The sequence below is a fragment of the Hemiscyllium ocellatum genome, chromosome 13, assembly GCF_020745735.1.
Source record: "Hemiscyllium ocellatum isolate sHemOce1 chromosome 13, sHemOce1.pat.X.cur, whole genome shotgun sequence".
Classification (NCBI taxonomy): domain Eukaryota; kingdom Metazoa; phylum Chordata; class Chondrichthyes; order Orectolobiformes; family Hemiscylliidae; genus Hemiscyllium; species Hemiscyllium ocellatum.
Window position 1 is genome coordinate 60,249,848 of NC_083413.1, and position 19,191 is coordinate 60,269,038.

The following is a 19,191-nucleotide window of genomic DNA, read 5'->3' on the forward strand; positions in this document are numbered from 1 at the left end:
CAGGACACATGTTTAGGTGTTCCTCAGGGTAGTATCTAGACCCAACCATTTTTAGCTGCTGCATCAATAACCTTACCTCCATCACAAGGTCACAAGTGGGGATGTTCACTAATGATTGCACAATATTCAGATACTGAAGCAGTCCATGTTCAAATGCAACAAGATCTAGACAAAGTGACAAATAACATTTGCACCATACAAATGCCAAGCAATGACCATCTTCAAAAAGAGACAATCTAACCACTGCCCCTTTACACTCAACAGCGGTATCATCACTGAATCCCCCACTATCAATGTCCTGGGAATTACCATGAATCAGAAACTCAACTGGACTTGCCATATAACTATTGTGGCTACAAGATTAAATCAGAGGCTAGGAATACTGTGGTGAGTACCTCACCTCTTCACTCCACAAAACCTATCCATCATCTGCAAGGCACAAGTCAGGAGTGTGATGGAATGCTCCCCAATTGCCTGGACGGTGCAACACTGAAGAGGTTTGACACTGTCCAATACAAAGCAACCCATTTGATTGGCACCAAATCCACGAACATCCACTCCCTCCACTGCTGATGTTCTGTAGCTTCAGTATGTACAATCTACAAGACGCGCTGCAGAAATTCACCAAACTCTTTAGACAGCTTTAGGTTCCTGAAGAAGGGCTTATGCCTGAAATGTCAATTCTCCTGCTCCTTGGATGCTGCCTGACCTGCTGCGCTTTTCCAGCACCACATTTTTCATCTTTAGACAGCACACTCCAAACTCATGACAACTTCTACCTAGGGCAGTAGATACATGGAACATTACCATGCTCAAGTTCCCCTCAAAGCCACTCACTATCCTAACTTGGAAGTATATCACTATTCCTTCAGTGTCACTTGGTATTAATTCATGGAATTCCCTCCCTAAGGGCATTGTGGGTCTACCTACAGAGATTGAAGAAGGATCTCTTGGCTTTGATGTCAAGGGCTGTCCCTCCCCTACGGAATTCAGCTCTTTTGTCCATGTTTGAACCAAGGCTGTAATGAGGTCAGAAGCTGAGTGGCCCTGGCAGAACCCAAAATGGTGTTACTGAGCAGGTGCTAATTGATAGCACTGTTACTGACTCCTTCAGCTCACCACCATCAAGGGCAACAAGAGATAGGTAATAAATGCTGGCCAGCCAGTGACACTCACATCCCAGAAGTGAATAAAAACAATCTGGCACCTGCATTACTTTTCTGGAACTAAAAGATTGCAAACTCATAAACTGCTGCCACAGTTTCCAAGCATAACTACATTGCACCTTTTTTTTATCAGTAAAACAGTCTAAGGCTTCTTAAGCTCTTTTTTAGAACTCTCACATTCATACCACTTAGTCTTCCAGCCAACCAGACTTCAGAGCTGGTCACATGAGCTCCTTCATGACCTTAAATTTAAACTATGGTTTCAAAATATTGCAATTTTGCAAACTCATAATCATAATAAAGTACAAGGTGCATTAAATCAATCAAACAGGGTTCAAAATCTAAAAGTTAAAGGTGTATAATCTTGGCTGATTACAAATTTTTGTGAGAAAGTTGTTTTGATTTAGCACATTTTCATGTAGCTCATTGTTCTTCAGGAACATGTTAGGCTAGAAATTAGAAATAGATATACTGAGGCAGTGCTGCATAGTCAAAAGTGCCATCTTTCAGATTGAGACTAAATCAACAATTCATCAGCTGTCTCAGGAGGATGTAAAGAACCCCATGGCATTATTTATTTCCAATGTCCTGAGAAATATTCATTCCTCAATCAAAACCAAAAAGCAGGATGATCTGACCAATAGCTTGTTTTGGTGAGCTTGCTGTACATAAATTGGTTGTGTTTTCTCCATTAAAGCAATGACTACATTACTTCATTGGCTGTAAAGCACTTTATGGTGTACTCAAATTATTAGCGATACACTATGAATGCAAGTCTTTCTTTTCCTGTGGTTGCAATCAATAGATACCTGAATTAAAATACGCAGAGATACAAATTTTACGATGAGTGGTACATTCCTTTCTGTTGAAACTTTGTGAATTAAACCAAAGCTGGTATTATATTTTTCTGTAATACTCATCATTGATTTAACTTGCTTCCCGCAGCAAATAATTCAGATGAAGCATCAGATATTGACTCAGAGCCAGACCTGCCTCTAAAGAGGAAACAGCGTCGCAGTCGCACAACATTTACAGCAGAACAATTAGAGGAATTAGAAAGAGCATTTGAGAGAACTCATTATCCAGATATCTACACTCGAGAGGAACTTGCACAAAGAGCTAAGCTTACAGAGGCACGAGTGCAGGTAAAACAACTTACACCTAACAAATCAATCCGTGTATAATGGTCTAAATACTCCTATTCTAAACATGAATTTTGATTTGTTCATTAAATTACTAAATTACTTGAAAAGTCCAGTAAGCCAGTTTGTTTTATTGACTGCATTTGAGGCACATTGTTGGAGCACCATATCTCATACTGAAAGAATGTCTTTAATAAATAAATCTACTGCATTGCTGAAAACAGTGCCCCATAATAAACCAATCTATTTATTAAAGATTTTTGGGTGCAATTAATATTTTGGATGATTTCAAGTATACTTAAAGCAGATTGATCTATATCAATATCTTATATTGATCCATACCTGAATCATATGTGTATATGACTTCTGTTTTATGCTGGGATTTCACCTGTCTTAAGTTGCATATAATACTCAAGACCAAGTGATATCATGCTTGTAACTGTGTTTTGATGAGGACTGTAGTTGAATAGAGTCCTTTTCTTTGCTGATAAACGTATTTTACATTAAGTCTTATGAACTACATAAAGAAAGTACTTAATACCTGGATTTTTATTTATGCCAATGATATGGGTTAAACCCTGAACTGGAGAAAGTGCCATACATTAATGCACATTGGTTAAAGCTTGCTCACAGTCATTACTTTCCTTAACTATCATTTACACAAGGAAAAGTTTTGAAGAATCATGACAATATGTCACAATATATATCATCATAGATTTAAAGAAGTATGGATATTACCATCAAAACTCCTGGGTTTGGGGTGTGGGAGTGGGGGATAGCATTTTCAAGTTACATTTTGAACATGAAACTAATCTTCAGAGTTGAAAGTCCATTGTTGAAATCATCCAATTTTCCTTTCCACAACAGTGCAGCAGGGATTTGAAATTCTTGCCATTACAATCAAACTTCTATACAATAGGAAAACAGTCAATCCATGGTGGCTCCACCCATGTTAATTTTCTCTTCCAGAGCCATTTGCTTCATTTCCATACATCTGCTTTTCCCTGAAAGTATACAGATTTTCCTGTTCTCTGAACACAGGGAAGAGAAACTGGAAGCAGAGACTTTTGGTTCACTTCTTTGTTCCCATTCCGCTTGGATTTTTAGTTCTCCCTGAATTCATCATCACAGCATTTGCAGTGAATGAAGCACAGGCCCAGAGTTAGTTTCTGAATGAGGTGGGAGGACATTTCTGGCCTCCTGTTTTATTTTCCTCTTGATATGCACATGTGGGTTACATGAATGGAGGGACAGCATAAGAAAGTTAGAAGTGGGAATGTGCTGGAATGCTCCTCAAAGCAGTAGGTCTGCAGAAGCTCTAGGGAGTTGTTCTTAGAAGAGACCAGACAGTCTGTAAGCATATTTCCCTATCAAATCATGATTTTAAGTCTTGGGACCATCTTACAAATTGGGATCTTAATGGGCACATGATAAGCAGCTACAATTTTGAAGGGTAATTATGTAATACCTACACTGCCTAATCTCCATCCATTGCAACTTTAGGAATGCAGCTAAACTAGTTGCCTCTAATGGGATTTCTGGGAATCACTGAAGAAATGGCTGTTGCATGCTTTCAGTTTAAAGGCCAGCAAAGCATAATAGCATTTAGCTACACAACATAAAATTTTATTGCCTGTTTATTTACTGATCTTCCATCAATCCTTGCCCTCTTCAATTCAACCTCGATCTCTGATATTGCAGAATTCTTGGTTCAGCTTTCTGGTGACTGGCTTGATGGATTCCCTGTGTCTCAGTGCTGGAAAGGCATGGTCATTTCGGCTTTCAAATTTTAGTGAAGCCTAACAATCAAGTGCTTTCCACTCACTGCTTGCTCAATGCATGCACCACATTAAAATAGCTCCCTGATGAAGATCTCAAGAATTAAGAAAGTTAGCCATAATGAACAAGAGTCAATGATTAGTTTCTCCATAGAGCAGTGCATATGCCACACCAATATATTAAGCGTATTATTGATTCAATAATAAATTTTGTGTAGCTGCCATTGTGGCTTATCATGCACTATCTAATAATGTCCCAAATAATCTGGACCAAAGTAGTATAAGATTTGATCCCCATTTTCAGAGTGAAATTAACCAGCCTTTCACTCTTGCTGGTACCTTGACACTAGTTAGACAGTGTGCATGAATGTCTGTCAGGTAGGAACACCATCAGAGAAAACAATGATGTCCACAGGTTGAATGATTCACCAGTTCCAAACCTAAACTCTGCTTTGCTGAGGTACTAAGAAGCTGCAGGCATCTATGGGTCTCTGGCATGTTTTAATTCATTCAGGTGATGAGGAAAGAAAAGTGCTGGGATCGGTAATTTATCAATGGTAGCTATCGCTCTCTTTATCCATTAATCCATATGGAATAGGAGCATTTGTTTGACATCATCAAAAGTGCTGAAAAATATCAAAGCTGCGAGGCAATTGTCATTCACCATCAAAATGTCCAATATCTACACAAACAATTCACTCATCAGACTTAAAGAACGATTGTGAATGAAGTTTGAGCACTAACACTTTCTAAGTGCTTGCCCTTCAGTGCATGCAGGAGCCATATTAATGCAGCAGCTGCCACAGTGTAGCTTTAACCCTGTGACTTCTCTGCATTCCTCACAGCTTCATTTGGTCTCATGAGGCCTATCATCTTTTATGTGGCTTGCTGTGATCTACTTCCCTGCTAAATTCCCCAGAACAACTAACATATGGATCTTTTACGAAAGCCAGCATGAATGACAGATTTAAGTCAATCAGTGACTTCTTCACGACGGTTCAGCGATGGGAATTTAACTTTTCTCAGACAGTAGGAATACTGAATCTAACTTTTATTTCTTGTAATAAATTTTCACATTTTTAAATGACAGTTATACAAAGATTCTTCACTCCTTTTAAATCTCTAGAATGCTATTTCAAAACATCTGCACCACAGCACCAATGCTGAAGAACCTCAATAATTTTAATTTGACATACATTATAATTCATACAGAAATTCATCAGGAGATATATATATATTTTATAGAGAAAAATAAACACTTAGCTCATAGAATAATACATCCTTGACTGATTCAGATCGTAACTAATTATGCCTTGCCACTTGCATGCCAATGGAACATGCTCACAGACTTGTGCCAGATTATTGAAAGCTTTTCTTCCATTGAAATTCCCTGTTTAATATAAATTTAATTTTTAAAAAATTCTTACTAATTCAATTTTATCTGTGCATGGACTAGTGAATTAGATGAAAAAACTATGATTTTAGAGACAGCTCAGATCCACAGTTGCAAAATTTGGATAAAGACGGTTAGAGGAAAGAACACGTTGCAGGAAGTATTTGCTATCTTCTTTGGTGCGATCGAAGAGAGTTAATTTTGATCATTTTTTAAAAATATCATAATTTAAGTATTCTTGCTGTCAGGACAGCTGCAAATAATTGTCTAAGAAAATAAATCTTTTTAAGTAATGCACTATCAATAATGATATCAATAAACTTTTGCATCATTTAGAATACTTTGCATTATACCATGCTAATTTTCAATAGTCCCAATTAAGTAAATATAATTCATAATTTAAAGATCTTATTGCAAAATTTCACTGCTTATCTATTGGGAGTTTTGTGCATGAGCTATGCATTATTTTGTTCTCTCTCATTTATTTTCATTTTATTATGCATACTTTAATTATTGTGGTAATTGTACTAAAAGTAAATTCAATTCAAACTGTCCTGGAAGTGATCCTGTTTAATTTATTAGGTTTGGTTCAGCAATCGTCGAGCTCGTTGGAGAAAACAAGCAGGAGCCAATCAACTATTGGCATTTAATCATTTGATTCCTGGAGGATTCCCACCCACAGCAATGCCAGCGCTGTCTCCTTATCAGCTGTCTGATGCCAGTTATCCTCCTACATCCATACCACAGGGTAAAACACATCCTCATATTTTAAACCACGTGAACATTTGGTGTCTGTTAGAATGGTCAATTAACAGCAACTGTCTATTCCAACATCATTCAGAGTAAAGGAAGAAACTTTAAAAGAAACACAGAATTTAGCATTTTTGCTGCTTACATTAGAATGGTAGAGAAAAAAAAAAGAAAAATAATACATTTTCAATGGTTACACTTTTTCATATGATATTTCTGTCAGTTGCAGTCTGTGTTTTTCGAGGTTGGAAGAATAAAGACAGTGGTAGAAACGTTCCTTGAGCAAAAGTATTGAATGCTCATTACACAGTGGGCCACCTGTTTTACTGCCAGCCTGATAGTCTAATCCATTGTCCTCAGCAGAACTAAATATCAAGTGACGCACATAATAAATAGCTGATTTTATAATGCTCGCCTAATTCTATTACCACAAGACACATTTTTTCTCATACTATTTAAATACTGGATGTCTATGATTCTGGTGATACAGTGGCTATTCTGAAAATTTATCGAAGAATATCTCAAGCGTTTTTAAAATTGTGGAGAGATTGAATCGAGCTTAAATGATTATTAATTTGTTTTTAATCCCCAGTAATACAAAATTTTTTCCATTTGTCTTGATCTTTGTGCCCAAGAGGCTTCTCTGCATGGTTCCCAAAGGCAGTTTGAAGTTTCTACTGCAGTCATTTTTTCCAGATGTTTCATGGCATTGAAATAACTTTTAGTTATGCTAAATGGCTATCAAACGACTTTAATGTGTACATTTAAGAAAACATTTTTGGATAACTTTTTGTACTCGAGATGTTGGCACTAGGAAATGGAACACTTGCCATTTTGGGACCCAGTGTTACTGTCAATCACATCAGATGGGAAGTTAAACTCACTTTATAGTGGCCCACAATGATGGAAGTTTGCCTCGGCACACCATGTATAACAAAATCAAAAATGTTTGTTTTCAAAGAATGCTAAGCACTTCATTATGACACAGTTAATAGAGAAAACTTCCACACATAGATGCCTTACTAAATTGCACATCTACTGCTGTCATGTTAACTTTTCCATTTTACATAAGGAATGAAAGATGGGATGAGATTATTGTTTGGCTGTACTGTAAATTCGGTGAAAATGAATTGACAGCCTGTTTTACACTGTGCTCAATTTTCTCTTCTATTGAAGTTGTTCATTCTGAACTACCACCAAAGATCTATTTCATACCTGAGATGTTGAATTTGATTCAAATTACTTCGATGGATTTACATTCACTCAGGACTGAGTTCAGAGAGGCCAAATACTTTTGTACGGAACACTTGCAACCAGCAGACATTCGAACCTTTCATCTTAGCTGTGTGAGCAGGTTTTTAAACCAGGTCTCAGAAGGAAAAGAACAGAGAGCTAACACTTTAGAGTAGGGGTCCCCAACCTATAGCCTGTGGGCCACCAGAATGTTTCACATGGCCTGATGTCTGCTGCACAGTAGATACATTTACAACTCATTCCCATAATTAATACTTACCATCCATAATTAAAATGCAAAATTAATAATTGAAGAAAAGAACCTTACATGAGAAGGATCATAAACTGAGTAAAAATGATGTAAAGAGAACTTTTAAAAAAAAATATGGTATTTGTGTTTTATTTAATCTGAATATTCAAATATATATAAGTATGAGTGGAAAGGTTTGCAAGGGATTCCTCCTCCAATCAGAGGTCATACAGTCATAGAGATGTACAGCACGGAAACAGACCCTTCAATCTAACTTGTCCACGTCAAGCAGATACCCCAACCCAATCTAGTCCCACCTGCCAGCAACTGGCCCCTATTCCTCGAAACCCTTCCTATTCTTTTACCCATCCAGATGCCTTTTAAATGTTGCAATTGTACCAGCCTCCACCACTTCCTCTGGCAGCTCATTCCATAGATGTACCACCCTCTGAGTGAAAAGGTTGCCCTTTTGGTCTCTTTTATATCTTTCCCCTCTCACCCTAAATCTATGCCCTCTAGTTCTGGACTCCCCCACCCCAGGGAAAAGACTTTTGTCTATTTATCCTATTCATGCTCTGCATGATTTTGTAAATCTCTATAAGGCCACCTCTCAGTCTCTGACGCTCTAGGGAAAACAGCCCTAGCCTATTCAACTTCTCCCTATAGCTCAAATCTTCCAACTCTGGCAATATCCTTGTAAATCTTTTCTGAACACTTTCAAGTTTCACAACATCTTTCTGATAGGAAGATCAGAATTGCATGCAACATTCTAACAGTGGCCTAACCAATGTCCTGACAGCTGCAACATGACCTCCCAATTTCTGTACTCAATACTCTAACCAGTAAAGGAAAGCATACCAAATGACTTCTTCACTATCCTATCAACCTATGACTCTACTTTCAAGGAGCTATGAACCTGCACTCCAAGGTTTCTTTGCTCAGCAACACTCCCTCTGACCTTACCATTAAGTGTGTAAGTTCTGCTAAGATTTACTTTCGCAAAATGCAGCACCTCACATTTATTTAAATTAAACACCATCTGCCAATTCTCAGTCCATTGATCCATCTGATCAAGATCCTATTGTAATCTGAGGTAACCTTCTTCGCTGCCTACTACACCTCCAATTTTGCTGTCATCAGCAAATTTACTAACTAATCCTCTTATGTTCACATCCCTTTCACTCTTATGTGTGCTGCTGTAGTAGGGGAACCTATTAGTGGAAAACATGGGGTGGTGGGGGTGGGGGGAGGGGGAGCAGAATCCAGCCTGTGATTGGAGGAACAGTGACTAATTCAAACAATTGCAGCAACCTCTATCTTTCTGAAATTTATCCCCCACCTTTCCACACCGGGAAAAGAAACACTACAAGTTTCTCATAATTTCCATCTACACTATGCAAAAAGGTTGACCATCACTATGTTAAAGGAATGGGTATTAAACTAGTCAAAATGCACCATGGTGGAAAATAGCAAAATTGTCGTCCAAATTTACAAAATTTCCAAGTAGGCATGGATCTTAGGCTTGATTTAATCTCTATGTAAGGGAATAGGTTTTGAATAGTCAAAAATCTTGCTATTTGAAACTTTACTATACCTCCACTCTTTATGCAAATACAAAATGACCTGGGGATGACAAGCAGGTCATACATTTCTCAATGCAAGTGAAGTTCAGTGTTATTCTGTCACTAGCTACATATTTAGTTGTGTGAAAATACAACATTTAACTACATGTTTATTGTGCTCAATACCATTTATACAGCATGGTGTATTCCATCCAGCAGTACTGTATAGAACACAAAACTATCCAGCTATCCTCATGTTAATCACACTGAGGCTACTCTTTACCTAACTTTAATTGGTGTTGACATGAAATGCAATTGCTATTGTAACAAAAAATAGAATGAAATTGTCTTTTTAAAGGCCACGTCTTTCCAAAAAAGCATTTGGCAATCAGTTTGCTCAAAAAAGGAAGAAAAAGCACAAAAATATGCAGGATTTGTATTTTACAATACAGATCATTAGGCTTACAATATAGATCATTGCTTGATGAAAAATGAATTGTAGATTTGGGAATGGAAAAGAGTGGTAGGCTATTAGATAGGGGGCTTGTTAAAATATTAAGGGGCCAAAATGTGATGGTTCCCCACTGCCAGGCTGTATTACCTATGGTGGAACCAGAGGCATAGCAGTTCACCACTTACTGGAGCTATCTAGTGAAATTAAATAATCAGTGTCCTAAGAGGCGACCTGAAATTTTCCAGAGGTGAAGGGGCCACATTACGTGGGGAGTTGCATAGAGGCAGTCTCCTTGCAGGATCTGGGGAGAGTGGGGAGATGGAAATCAGAGCCAGTGATTCCATGACCCTGGAGGAGCCTGTCAACAGTGCAGACCACCTCGGTGACCCGTTGAGAAGACCCCTCTCATCATTGAGACCCAGTACCTGGCCCTGACAGTGAAAGAAAGAAAGAAAGAGCCCACTCCAATGAGGACTCCTCAAAATATTCTTGACAACGGTGATCTCTCTCACTGGCACTGGATGATTGCTACTGCCCAGCTACATATGGTCCCAAAATCACAACGTAATGTGCTCAGAGAAAATCCAGGCTGGCGTGTCCAATGCATATTACTTCAGTTTCTCACATGTTAAAGTCAATCACTAGAAAGTTGGAAGGCTCCTAAACAGGTACATTAATCTGTACCTGATTCTCTGACATGTGTTCCTGTCTGGTGATGCACTGTGTCAACATTATGACCCAAGATAATTTGCCTCTGAATCATTATGTTCACCATACAACACATGCTGGAGACATAATGGTACATTTTGACGTAATTTACATAACTTCAGCCTGCATTTACAAACACGTCCATATTTTTTCTGAAGACCTTGCAATATTAAACTGTAATATTTTGAAGTATAAAATAAAAGCATTGATGAATGTGAAAAATTGTCAAAAATAATTTAACTCTTAGCAGTGACATGAGATATCACCTTTGGACCTAGTTTAGTCATTCCTTAAGAAACGAAAAAGATGCAGCACTAATGATACAATAAATGTTATTGTGCTTTCAGCAATCTCAGATCCAAGCAACACAGTTCACAGGCCACAGCCTCTGCCTCCAACATCAGTTCACCAGAGCAGCCTCCCTTCGACTCCAGACAGCAGTTCTGCTTATTGCTTATCCACCAGCAGGCATGGATTTTCAGGGTACACAGACAGCTTTGTGTCTCCTGCAGGGTCTGCCAATCCCATGAATCCAACGGTTAGCAACGGCCTCTCACCTCAGGTCAGTTTTGTGATTCAAAACAGGGTGTCTACTGTATCTGTGAACCAAATAGTTTACTACCCAAGGCAAAATTAAAGAAGCATTTCTGGACTTAAATCATTACAAAAATCTGTCTGTGCAGCTCATGTGACTACTGGTTTGTAGCTATTCACTGATCAAACTAATCTTTCAGACACTTAATTTTCCCAACGCTTCATGCGGCAAACATTTTCTGCATCTATCATCTTTAAGAGTATTCGAAAATAAAATAAGATCAAAAGTGAAAAGTTATAGAGAAAACAAAGCAAAAATTATTGACGACATTTACAAAGACACATTTGAAATGAAGCTGAAACCATTTCCAATGTGAAATTCAATGAAAATTTTGAAGTTACTGTAACAATCTAATTTATAAATGTTCATTATCTTTCAATTCACTAATTTATGCTTTTTTTAAGCTGGTTTAATGCATGTTTTAATTTTTTTCTGCTATCATGCCTAATAGGTATATTTTATCATATTGTCTGCATTATAACCTAGGCACTTACCGATATCAATGAAATGCAGCATATTGTGTTTAAAATATGATTCAGTTATGTCACTTCATGTATTGTAAATCTACAAACTGAACAAAGAATTTCAAAGGGGAATTTTTAAAGAGAGAAGTACCTCAAAATTAAGTGATGTGTTACTATAACAAGCTCTTTCGATGTGTGATTGAAGTGAACCCATATGATTATTAGCCACTTCATTTGCTGAAAGTGGTTCAGGAAATGATATTAGGTGCATAAATGGGAACTGTCAGCATCAACTTGCCCTTTGATTAAAATGTATGCTTTATCTTTCAATGCTTTGTTAAGCAATTTTAATATATTAATATCATAATGTTACTACCCTGCAGAAGATTCACATTGCTATCAGAGGATCAGTGAATTATCCTCAGATAGAATAATTGCAGATAGCATTGGGAGAGCCTTAAAGTTTTTAAATGTATGACCAGCTGGTGGAAAGTTGACATTATTATTTTATTAAAATATACTGTCTCCATTTGTTAGCATAAGTTGGACACAGGTGTCATCTGATATGTACACCAGTTAATTTTTAATATTGGTCACAAGGGACTGGAACCTATAATTAAAAGTGAGTCATTTCAAAGTGACGATATGGAGTGTTAAAGGTATGATTTTCTTGAAAATCTTGCTATAAATTGAAGAACAGAAGGAAGCACAGAATGATATAAATGAAAAGTGAAAAGACAATTATAGTCAATTACACACCAATCATTGGCTACTGCTACTGCCTGAACAGTAAGGGACATTTTAATAGGCAGAAAATTAGATTCTAATGGCACAAAGGGTGGCCAAAATGACTCCTTGCATCTGTGGCTTTTTATTCTTTATTTAATGTGCAGTCGCATCATGAAATGTTGTTTCTGCTTTCTGCAGCACACTGATAACCCACAGATCCAACAGTTCAGAGTATTGTAAAACTATAAAGATGGAATAAGCAAATTTCCCCTTTGGGCAAATAGGAACCTTCTTGGTTTCTGTGCACATTGAGCACACAATTAATTGACACCCTATTTTCCTTTTCCACAAGAAATTGATTAAGGATATAGCAGTATCAAACAGATTGCTTTTGGAATGGAATGAGAAATTTTGTCTTGTATGTAAAATATTCAAATGCTGTTCATTGTTGGTTTTATTGTCATGAATATTGTGTCTTCTGAGTATGATAAATGTATCATTGAAATGGAGGTACATTGCACCAGCCAGTCTTAACTCTCTAAATGTTTGTTAGTTTTGAATGGGTTAAAACTAGACCCACAAGTTATATATAACTAAAATATAGGTCCAGCAATGGACTATTCAGACTCTCAATCACACCTGTCATTCAATTAAACCATGGCTGATATGCCATATCCTCCTTATTTATTCATCTTTGTCTTATATTCCCTGATAATCATACCGAACAAAGATCTAACTGATATTAAGTGTATGTCCTCTTATTCTGGTTTCCCCAACAAGAATAAAATATTATTGTTTTATCTGCCCTATCAAAGTCTTTAATCATATTTCACACCTCAATTAGATTACAACACATCTCCATCCCACATTTTCCATACTAAAAGAGACATAAACCAAGTTTATGCAGCATGTACTCATAAGTAAGCCCTTTATGTTCACTATAACTCTGTAAAATTTGCATTGCGCCCTTTCCATAGCTGATATACCCTTTTTGAGATTATGGACAGAAATGAATACAGTTCTCCAGATGTGTTCTGGCCAAGACTATAATGGTAGCTAATAACCACTTTGGTGCTTCAGCTCCTTTGAGAAAATGCACAAAATTGATTGAAAAGGCTTGAGATAGTCCAGTGCTAACAGCTATTGTTTACTGTTTCTTTCACATGTTGTGCCTTGTTTTGCTCCTCCATAAGTTTAGATTTTTTTGGGAATTACAGGATGAGATACACATAACTGAGATCAGGAATCCAACATACAAGTAACATGGCAAGACCAAAGTCGGGTGTGGTAGTGATATTGAATCATATAACACAGCAGAAAAAGATATAAATTTCAAATTTTAGAGAGTTTCTAGGTCTCCACATCAATTATACCAATATGATTCTGGTAATTCCACAAGTCTTGTGAAACAAAGTCATCTTCTTTCAAAAGAGCTCCATGTAATCACAGATATCGCCAGCGAATTGGTTAAAAGAAACACTCCTGCAAACAAGCTGCTTTTTCGGTTCTTACTGATAAGAATGTTGGAGAGCATAAAATGAAAGAAGGCTTTTTGGCTTGTTGTCTTGCATTCAAGATCCAGGCACTTGAAGCGTATTTTTCTCTGACGTTTTATTCACCACTCATCACAGCATCTGTGTCAAAGTCAATAAAGGTTAGTGCACTCTTATTTGGAGAATAAATAAATAAAGAATTAATTTGCAGTTCCACATCTGTAGATGTTATCAGCCGGTGTCTGCTTAAAGGTGACAGGCTGGAACTCTCTGATCTACTTTCATCTATATAGCCTCTGAAGGAGAACCTTTGTTTTTATGACCCTGAGCTTCAGAACACAGGAAGGATGAGTTGAACTGGGATTGTTGTGTCATCACTGACTCATGGGACAAATATTGTACATAAAATGTGTAATTGCAGTAGGCCTTATCCTTCACTTTTAATCTTCTATTTGCATATGCTAGTCATTTCTCTTGTCCCCCAAATTATGCTTTCTGGGAATGTAATTTGTAGAAACTGGTGAACAGTACTGTTGAAGAGATTTTGTCAAAACTATGTATGCTTATTTCAGATCACTAAATTGTTTAATGTTTTCTACTCAGTTATTTGATACTTTCAACAAATCCCAATATTTCAGTTTTTTGAACAAAGGTCTTTTCACAAGATGTTGAAATACATCTACTTTTCAAAGTGAGTCTTTTACTTTTGAGTAACTTTCCTCAAACTGCATTTCCTCATTGATAGTAATATAGGAGTTGTTAAAATATATACACTGTAGTAATATCGCATAAGCCTTTGATCAGAATCCTCTTCTGGTATGTAATCCATCATGTTTAGTTTTATTACTGTATGGATTAAATGTCTTTTACTGTTTTGAAACCATGAAGGAATCTAGAATTTATGTCCATATTGGTGTGGGAACTAAGTGCCCTTTCACTTCTAAGCAGTGATATTATAGGTAATAAGATCTAGTTCAACTCCATGTGATACACAGAGAATCATGGATACATAGGCATGAGTTACAAAGCACGCACAGTATCAAGGCATTTCGATCATGTCATAAACCACAAGACCAAAGCTGGAACAATTTATCTGGATCATCTGAAATATAAAATTATGGTAATATCTTTATTTTGGGCCTTTTTAAAATATTTTAAAAACTGGTTAAAATATATGTTACTATATACTTATAATGAGCTCTAAAATCATTACTTCTGTTATAACACACAGCTTACGACTCTCAATATAAAAAGACAAAGTAAAATAACTTCTTTGTACTTCATCCCTGACTAACATACTTTTTGTGTAGCTTCCAAAGACAGCCTTATTGAGTGTCATGTGAAAGCAGTTTTTATGTGTGAAAGGTTAAGACTCTCAATGACTTCCCAGTCTTAGAGTCCCTGGAGTTTGTCGTTGATGGTCTGTTGCCTTCTGATCTGTTTTTTGAAAGAATGCATATATTCAACCTATTGTGACAAAAATATTACAACACATGATACCCAAATTACAATACTTGGTAGAAGAAGACTATATATTTGCTTTTGTAGTGAACCAGTTACAAATTATACTTACAAACAAAATACAGCATGGAAAATCTCAGTAGCGTCTCTCTGAAAATAATTAACATGTAATAATACTAAAATTCTTACATCTAAATTCTATTCATCCAAAATATAATTTGAAGTGAAAGAAAACCAATCATTTCCTATTGTTTCTTTTGACCAGATATCCTCCTGTATCCCCATAATAGGAGTTGCCAATCTTCAGCAACTGCCTTCTAATTGAGCTCAGAATGTGCCTATTTAGGCTACAGAGAATATCCACTTTGTCTACCCCTCCACCAGCTCCAGAAATATGCGTCATAATGCACCTGAACATATAGATTAAAAATACCTGCGTTGGGAATATCTCAGACTACCACTTTCAATATGATCATTTAAATACAATTCCACTTTATCAACTAAGTATTAAAAACATACTGGAGACTACATTGACTAGCATCATAGGAGACTGGCTGGCAATTAAATTACATCTGATGCATATCCTTACTGTAATGTAAAAGGCCCTTATAATTGACTTTTCGGAGATGAATTAACCCAATCTTAAAGATTTTTCAATGGATCTCTTTTTTTTAACTAGTACATCTCCTGAAGGTGCAGCAAGTATTGAAACATCCTATGGATCCTTTGTGCCACCATGTTTTGAAACATAAATTTAGCTCTATAATTTTTGATTCTGCTGTTAAACAATTGTTAATTCTGAAACATTTCAGATAATAACTTTGTCTATTTTATTCTGGCTGTCAATCAGTAACATGAAAGCAATGTTCTTTAAATAAAAAAAGATAGCAGCTTGAAGCTTCCAATGGTTAAGCAGGAGGAGGCATAAATTAAGTTTTTGACTACTTATGGTCTGAAATCAAACAGAAATTTTCTCAACAGGTAGGAAAAATAAAACTTAAACTCTGTTTTTGCAGAGTTATTGAATTTATCCTTTCCTGACTTATTCAGAACTTGTTTTGTACATTTTAATTCCAGGTTTAATATAGAGTTCTGATATTATTGACCAAATAGACTTTCCCAGGCAACAGACAAATCCAATTTTTTCCCCCTGCTGTTTGAGTGATTAGTTAATTGAAATATAAATGGTCATTTTATGGAATTTGCTGTAACTTGTGCATCATTTGACCATGTGTCACTGAATAAGGGAGAGATCCATTGATGTTTTAAAATAAAATGTCTGTCAGAAGCAAAATGCAGCACAGACTGAATTTGCACTAGTAATGAGCAAATTGCAAACTTTTGAAAATTTGTCCCATTTTTCAATTTTTTGCATCTGTTTCTAAATTTCTTAATGTTTCCTCTGTGCCTCCAAAAGCATTACTGTAATAGCAACTGCAAAAGATTAAAGAATTTATATATAACATCAGTAATGCAATATAAATAATCCAATTTTTTTCAGAAAATATAAGTAAGTCACAGAAATGGTAATTTATTTTATTTGATTCTGCAGAATTCTTGGCAAGTGGATGTGTCATTTAATCTGATGGGATAACATAAATTGTCAGACTGAGGATATAAAATAAGCAGTGGAACCAGGAGGCTAAATTCATTGACACACTCTGAAAGGGAGCACTGACCAGAGAATCAGTGGCATATATTGCAGCTCAAAAATCTTATCCAGAGGTGGGGACATTAAACTTACCTGACAAGGTAAAAGAGAGTAATCAACATAAAACATTTAACAATTGTTTTGGAGGTACACATAGCTAACTAACTGAAGTCATCAGAAAAGTATGCGGCAGTCTTAAAAAGAAATCTTGAAATGCATTTCTGGAGGGTTGAGTTTAAAAGTCTGAGAAAGTGGCTTTGAACTTATTCAAAACAAGGTCTGATCCCCTTTCAGTACAGAAATCATGCAAAGTGCAGATCACTGTTAATTTTGTGGAAATCGGGTACAGCAAAGGAAAACAAAATTGACCCTTGGATTAGCCACTAGAGTTATCTGGAAAAGCTATGAAAAGAGGAAATGTGTACACCAGAGACCCTGGCTGAGACTTTCAACAGACAACAGAAAAATCAATTCCAAAAATATCTTGGTTGTAATCACATGATCCATTAAAAAATAACTAAGAAAGAATGACAAAGCAAGCAATTGATAGTGTCTTGAAGGAACCCAGACAGAAAGCAGCATTATAAGAGGGAACCAGGAAGGCTTTATAAGTGGGAGATCATGCCTGACAAATCTGTTTGAGTTCTTTGAGGAGATAACAAATTCTGTGGATGGAGGAACACAGTGGATGTTGTTTAATCAGCTTCCAGCAAAGCTTTTGATACAGTGCCACATTGATGACTAGTCCATAAGGACACCCACAGAAAGTAAAGACTCTCTTGGGATATTTTTAACCACCTCCAGAAACAACAAATGGACCAGTTTGGATCTGTTGCCTGTTTTGCATGCTGTCTGGTTTTACATTCCACTGACTTTGGTGGAAGTAGTGAGATTATATAAGGTGAGCAAAGCAAGATAAAAGTCAAAGTATTGGAAGGTATTACAGTTCCTTGAAGTGGGGAGAACCTCACACCTATGGAAAATGCAGCTTTAGAAATGAATTGTTATATGTTTCTTTATGATTTTGACCTGTCAAAGTTTACCCTGGCATTAGCAGCTTGTAAAGCAATAAAAATATGAAACCATCAGTGTTGGTGATTAATCCAGGGTGATGGAGAAACGCACTCCTGTCAGAAATAGTAAATGAAAGGGTTAATTGCTTTTGACCATCAATGATCTAGCAGTAGCTTGACCCTCTTCTTGATGATGAATGGAGGGTTACTGACCCGCATGTGTTTCGCATTAAGGCCGAGCTTTGCTGTGACATCTTCAAGAGCATTTATCAGGATTCCACTGACAGCATGTTCTGTAAATGACAGAAAGCAAATGTGTAAGGGTCAGAAAGGAGTATGTCATCAGCTCCTGTGTAATACATTTCTGAATCTAAAAACTGTCAGTCGAGTTTGAAACAAGAATGTTAATTCGCTGCAAGAAAATATATTATGTATGAGAAAGATCTTATTTAGCCTGAAAATAATGAAATACAGTATAGCTTTTGCTAGCAATTTGATTCTTGAGATGGTGCACCCCAGTGGAAGTAGATCGATTATTAATCTGTGAATAAAATATATTTTTTAATGCGGTGCAGTTTTCTGGTTCAGAGAAAAGAGAAATGAAATATAATCGTCCATCAGAAAATTTGATTCACTTAACATGGTCCGTGGTTTTCACAGATGGGCTTTGGTATTAAAGGGAGCATTTTTTCACTGACTCGACCAGTTCCAAGGACTTTTTATGTGCTACCTAGCTGTGAGATATTTTACTGTTTATTCACATCAAATTACTCTTAACGGCTGAGATTTTAATGATGTCAGGAGCAATTTAATTCAACACTTCCTCACAGAATCTGTGTGGGCATTGCAATACTGTTTCATTTACTTCAAATTAGAACTTGATTTCACAAATTTTATGCTAACAGCCCTTTGTTTCTCTGTCACTATTAAAATGCTGCTCAGTCTCAACCCTGAATATTGTAAAATTGGCACCACTAGAAATGAATTATGTGATAATTGTAAGCCTTACTTAGATATATATCTGGACAACATATCTAAATATAAAAACGTACCTCAATCTCCCAAACTTCAAAATCTTTTCTGTAATTCACCAACATGCAAAATATTAGCAGTAGCAAAATAGCATTTTGTTAGAATTAAGTAATAGTGATTATTTAATTCTCAACACTTTGCAAATTAGAGTACAATTTCTCAAATAAATGTTTTAATTTACTTGTTTAATACTGATCCTAATTGTAGATTTATAAATGCCAACATATAAAAAAGTTATGAAATTGGCTTCAATAGAAAAGATAATCAGGCAACATGTAAAATGTACTGAGAATGCAAAACAGGTGATTGAGAATTAT

The 19,191-nt window shown here is 36.4% G+C and overlaps 1 protein-coding gene across 4 annotated transcripts in view; it reads left to right on the forward strand.

Annotated features, from left to right (window-relative positions):
* Positions 1–19,191, forward strand: part of pax3b (paired box 3b) — an 86,802-nt gene that overhangs the window by 49,889 nt on the left and 17,722 nt on the right. For 2 of the 4 annotated variants that reach the window (XM_060834227.1, XM_060834229.1), the window contains 3 exons: positions 2,112–2,311; positions 6,062–6,227; positions 10,784–10,998. In XM_060834227.1, the coding sequence (XP_060690210.1) occupies positions 2,112–2,311; positions 6,062–6,227; positions 10,784–10,998 (581 nt within the window). Of the gene's footprint in view, positions 1–2,111; positions 2,312–6,061; positions 6,228–7,580; positions 7,584–10,783; positions 10,999–19,191 lie in introns of all 4 variants that reach the window. The other 2 variants (XM_060834228.1, XM_060834230.1) reach the window with 2 other exon arrangements.